The 6,259-nt window shown below is 43.3% G+C and overlaps 1 gene segment (V, D, J or C); it reads left to right on the top strand.

Moving 5' to 3' along the window:
- Nucleotides 1-852: 852 nt before the first annotated feature.
- Nucleotides 853-1,605, top strand: LOC144578243 (T cell receptor beta variable 18-like). The segment is given in 2 exon segments: nucleotides 853-942; nucleotides 1,190-1,605. Coding segments are annotated over 2 exon segments (480 nt in total).
- The last annotated feature ends 4,654 nt before the right edge of the window (nucleotides 1,606-6,259 follow it).

Raw genomic sequence — 6,259 nt, 5'->3', positions numbered from 1 at the left:
AAGTTTTTCTAGGGTATGTTCTTTGAATTACTTACATCAAAAATTCAAGTGGAATAAGCAAAGGTGATGAAAGTGAATTACAAATCTTAAAGTTCCCTCAAAATGCTTGAAACCATTCCTTAGCTGAGGTGTGGGAGCAAAAAACAAGCTGAGACAATGCCAAATCATTTTCTGTCTCTAATTTTCCCTCCAGCAATGTTGGTGTCCACTTCCCTGTCTCTTAATGTGAGCATCTAGATACCAACTCTTGTCAATACCTCTACTCAGCAACAGCCAGAAAACAGAAAGATGATATGAGCCAATAAAAGGAAAATAAATAAACAAAAAATAAGAATAGTGGTGAGATCAGCTACTTGGGAGGCTGAGGTGGGAGGATTCCTTGAGCCCAGGAATTGGGGACCAGCCTGGACAAAACAACAAGATTCCATTTATGAAAAAAAAATGAATAAAATTATCTGGGATTGGTGGCCTGTAGTCCTAGCTACTTGGGAGGCTGAGAGAAAGGACTTGCTTGACTGATCCTAGGAGACTGAGGCTGTAATAAGGTCCAATTGCACTGCTGCTCTTCAGCCTGGGCAACAGAGCTAGATATAGTCTAAAACAAAAACAAAAACAGTGAATAAGGAAAACCAATAATATAGAGGTGCCCACTTCAAAACACTCTCCCCACAAACACACACGAAGCCTAGGTTATATGTATAGGTAAGAACAAAAGATCTACCATTGAACTGACATATGAGATTTCTTTCTAGAAACCATAGGACCCACTGGAAGTGGTGACCTCACAGGAAGACGTGTCTGTAGGAGGCAGCTGTGGGGTCTGCTTCCCTAATGTGCTGCACCGAGTGCCTTGCCAGCCCTGCCTGCAGGCTCCCTCCATGCCCAACTCTGCCATGGACACCACAGTCCTCTGCTGTGCATTCATCTGTCTTCTGGGGACAGGTGAGTTTTGAGCTAAAGGATCACCATCGCTGGGCTTCATTTTGGGCTCTGCAGCAGAGTCTCAAATACACCCTGGACCTCTGTGTTGACTAAGGATTTTTGTATATGAAAACAAATAATTACATTGTGGAGTAAAAAGTAAAATTCATGTGAGTTTTTAAATAAATGCAGGAAAGGCTCCCTCACTGTCAGACATTCATTCTTCTGCCATTACAACTCTGTCTCATGCAGTCTCTTCTCCCCTGAGGTCTCTCAAATGCCGGCGTCACACAGAACCCAAGACACCTGGTCAGGAGGAAGGGACAGGAGGCAAGACTGACATGCAGCCCAGTGGAAGGACACAGTCACGTGTATTGGTATCAGCAACTCCTGGGGGAAGGTCTGAAATTCATGATTTATCTCCAGAAAGAAAGCATCATAGATGAGTCAGGAATGCCAAAGGAACGGTTTTCTGCTGAATTCCCCAAAGAGGGGCCCAGCGTCCTAAGGATCCAGCAGGCAGAGCGTGGAGACTCAGCAGCTTATTTCTGTGCCAGCTCAATACCCACATTGATGCAGAGCCACGTCCTCTCAGTGCACAAACATCCTCCAGACCTGCCTTGGGAACAGCGGTGGGCTGGGAAAGGAAACGCGTTACCTGTACAGAGAACAGGTTGGCTCTAAGGCATTCTGCAAGTTGAGGATGGAAATAAGGGAGGATTGTAAAAATATCATGAAATATCCCAGGACATATGCTCAGAAACTAAGATTCTGTCATCCAAAGAACAAAAATTTTTAAGAGCTAGACATAATTTGTCAGTTTCAACATTGACTTAATTTGTCAGTTTCAAGACACTTAGCAGAGAGACAGAGAGAGGGGGCAAAGAAAAAGAGAAAGAAAAGGGAAGGGAAGGGAGGGGAGGGGAGGGGACGGAGAAGGAAACCTAGTAGGTGACAGAGAGCATTTGGCTCAAAGGATTATGATTTTTATCCCACATCATGCTGCTTAGCATTCTTTCAGGCATAATCCTCGTTCCGTTCCTTGCCGAGTACCTGTGCAGGTTTGTACAGATGCTAGGTTCAAGAACTCCTGCTATAAAATTATAGAACATCTAAGAGATGATGGAAATCGAGTTGGATAAATTTGTCTAGAATTTAGGGAAAAGGTCTGGCCCACAGATATTGCTCATTAGAAATGTGTCACCTCAACTTTTTGACTCAGTTAATGTTTGTTGTTATTCTCATCACTCAACAGATACAGGCCACCTACAGAAAACGATGTGTTACAACCTGCGTTGATGAAACAATGTCCTAAAATCAAAAGGCAGACAAAGACAAAGTCATTTCAAATGTATATGCAGGCTAAGTCCAGACTCGCCAGCGTGGAGCATAAACCATGCGACTCCACTGCAGTTTCTGCCCTTTGATTTTCTGAAATCATTTAATATACTCCCGCCCCTCCCTCACTTCACCCAAAACGAGAAACACCCAGAAAATCTTCCAGGAAGACAGAAGTGAGACACTGGCTGGGGAGCCTGAGAAAAATCCAGAGAGATCTCCCGAAAAAGACCAACGCTGAGACCCGAGCAAGGCTGCAAGGAAGAGGGATGCCAAACTCCATGCCACTTACAGCACCGGATGTGTGATTTAAAGGATCAGTCTTCCAAAGATAGCCACTGCTCTACACGGAGGGGAAACAAGGCAAAGAGGAGAAAAGAGGGTCTTCTGACAATTCAATAGTGAGGAGAAAGAGGGAAAAGGGGGACACTGAGAGTTCCGCAAAACAAAGGAAATCACAAATTAAGAGGACACAACCAGCCCCACTACGAAGACAAAAACTCACTAAGGAGTGTGGACTTTGCTAGAATGATGGCAAAAGGAACATGAAACTAGGAATTTTGTAAAATGCCCCAATAACAAAAATGAGCAAAACGAAAGGAAACCCCATACAACAAAGGAAAACATCTCACCTCTGTCCCATTCCTCACCTCAAAAGCAATCATGAGTCAGAAGAAAACGTAAGCGTACACTCCAAACAGAATTAAATACACTCATGTAAGCAGCTGAGGATGTGATGGCACCATAACCAGACCAGGAGTTCAGAAACTCAGACTAGAAATAGCCAACTTGGGGAGTCATAAAAAATGATTGAACTCAGGAAGGACATGAAAGAAAAAGATAAAATTATCCCATTAATGAAGAATAAATTAAAAAATGACCAAGGCAGAATAAATGCAAATGAAAATTTTGTCAGGAGATTGAACAGAGGCAAAGAAACACATAGGAGAATGAGAGGGACATGAGTGAGGCCAGCCAGTCAGAAGGTGGTCAGAGGAGGCCAGGTCTCGGCGTGATCACGTCCGCTGGGCTCTGTGCAGCAGGACGGCTAAGCAGTAGGCTGTCACGGTGGCCACAGACACCGCTGGCCAGACCCCAGGAGTCACTCTCCCTGAGAGAGCTGATGGCACAAAGAATGACAAGAACTCCAGGGGACAGACTTCCTGCATGCCCTGACTTCATCATCACACGTTCTATGCATGTAACAAAATATTACAGGCACCCACGAATAGATACAAATATTATGCATCAATTTTTAAAAAAGGAAAAGTGAATGAATTTTACTTTCTTGTATAATCAGAGTGTCTACAGTGCTCCCAAAGTACCTCAAACATATGGTCACTGGAAAGGTAAAAACCAATGAGCCAATTGGAGTGAAACTCTGACCCGGAAACGTGAGGTGCCAGCCCCCTCAGCACAGATGCGACGCAGAGTTCCGGGGAGGTGGGCGTGACTGTTCTCTGTCCTGTCTCCTCACCTGCAAAATTAGAAAGCCTGCCTTGAATGTCTCCAGGGACCTCTCACCTCTGCATTCCAGCCTCTGACAAACTCCACACATCAGGCCAGGGGAAGCCCCGGAGCCAAGCCTCTTTTCTCATTCTCTTCCAATAAGTGCTTGGAGCTACAAGGAGGGCCCCTTTCCACTATGAGCAACCAGGTGCTCTGCTGTGTGGTCCTTTGTCTCCTCGGAGCAAGTGAGTCCTGGTTCAGGGAGAAAATCCCTATCTGGAATGCTGCAAGTTCCAGATCTAAGGCTGTCCCAAGGGACAGCAGCATTAGGTGCCTCCCTGGGCTGTACTTGCAGCATGCCTTTCATGTCTTTCTTTTCCAGAAATCATGGATGGTGGAATCACTCAATCCCCAAAGTACCTGTTCAGAAAGGAAGGACAGGCTGTGACCCTAGGCTGTGAACAGAATTTGAACCACGATGCCATGTACTGGTACCGACAGGACCCAGGGCAAGGGCTGAGATTGATCTACTACTCACAGATAGTGGATGCCTTTCAGAAAGGAGACATAACTGAAGGCTACAGTGTCTCTCAGGAGAAAAAGGAGTCCTTCCCTCTCACTGTGACTTCGGCCCAAGGGAACCAGACAGCTTTCTATCTCTGTGCCAGTAGTATTGACACAGTGAAGCATAGATGCCGCCTCTCTGTGCATAAACGTGCCCAGTCCTGCTTCCCCGACCAGGTGGCAGGGCTCCTCTGCACTGTCCCTGCCTGCCCTCTTTCCTGCACCTCAGCCAGGCATGCAGTGCAGCTGCTGCCATCAACAGACTTGTGTGATGGCAGGAAACTTCACTCAGCCACTATATATATATATATAGTTTCATATATGTAGCTTTCTAAACTATAGTTTTATATATATAGTTTTTAAACTATAGTTATATATATATATATATACACACACATGTATATATATATATATATATATATATATGTAATTTTATAAACTATAGCTTTATTTATGTACTTTTTTAAACTATAGCTTTATTTATGTACTTTTTGGAGATAGAGTCTCACCCTGTCACCAGACTGGAGTACAGTGATGCAATCTTGGCTCACTGCAATCTCTGCCTCACGGGTTCACGTGATTCTCCTGCCTCATCCTCCCAAGTAGCTGGGATTATAAGTGCATGCCACCACACCTGGTTAATTTTTGCATTTTAGTAGAGACAGGGTTTCACCATGTTGGCCAGGCTGGTCTCTAACTCCTGACTTCAGGTGATCCACCCACCTTGGCTTCCGAATATGCTAGAATTACAGGTGTGAGTCACCATGCCCAGCCATTTTATAGTTTTATATAGTTATAAATATATACATATTATTATAGTTTATAGTGTGTTTTTATAGAGAGAGAGTTTTTTAAGCCCACTTAGTGGTTTAGTGAAGTTTCCTGCCATATAGGATATGGATATGTTATATATGTGTTGTATGTTGTATATAAGATATATACATTTATAGAGATACATATATATACATATGTACATACATGTTACATGTTATATATAAGACATATATCTTATATATACATTTGTTATATGCTGTATATAAGATATATATGAGAGAGAGAGAGTCGGAGAGACACAGAGAAGAAAGAAGAGAAAGTTAATCTCACAACCCCAAGCTTTTTCCTATTTTACTGAATACTAGATAACAAAAATGAATAGAAAATTTTTCCTTCCTTCGGGAAGATAATAAAAGCCTGTGGAAAGAGAGATGTAGAAGACAAACCCTGTAATCATAATTTCACATGACGCGTGCCTTAATCAGAGACATGAGTGGAGTATAGGAAATAACACAGCCAGTTCTGTCTGGTGACATCAGGAAGGGCATCAAAGAGAAAGCAAATTTTGAAATGAAACATTATTCAAATTTCACCAGATGGGCAAGTAGGATTTCACCAGATGGGCAAGCACCAAAAGAGGGAGGCAGGCTAAAGGAACTATGAAAGGAAAGAGTGATGAGATAATACCAGGAAAAAAAATCAACACTCCCTCCTCCACCAGAATATGGCAGTGGAAGAAACTTTGGAGGAATGAATGGAGTAAAAGTTATTGAACAAAATCGAGTTTCTGGCTGTAGTGGATCTTCATTGGACATGTGTGTAGAAATGCCCAGGAGGCTCAGTAAGTCCAGTCTGGCACTTAGAAGAGAGGGTCAAGCCTGTAGGTCTAGTGATTAACAACCATGAGTTGTCTTGGTGTGATTACTTAGAGGATATGAAACAGAAGCAACAAACAAACTGCAATGCCATTCACTGCCCAAACATACACTCCTTTCCTTAGAAGAAACTCACGGAAGTCATTGCAATGCTCTATGTGTCAGTGTATTTTCAATACATTTAGAAGTTGAATTGGGAAACTCTTAGGCCACTTTAGGCAATGCGTGGTTCTTTGACAGGCAGAGATGGATGTAACATCAGTCATGGGCAAAGATCGCCACCAGGGGGCAGACCAGAGCATCCTTGGGATTCTGTGATCAGTCAGATGGTGAATGGA

The sequence above is a fragment of the Callithrix jacchus genome, chromosome 11, assembly GCF_049354715.1.
Source record: "Callithrix jacchus isolate 240 chromosome 11, calJac240_pri, whole genome shotgun sequence".
In the NCBI taxonomy this organism is placed as follows: domain Eukaryota; kingdom Metazoa; phylum Chordata; class Mammalia; order Primates; family Cebidae; genus Callithrix; species Callithrix jacchus.
This window is presented reverse-complemented; position numbering and strand designations above follow the sequence as displayed.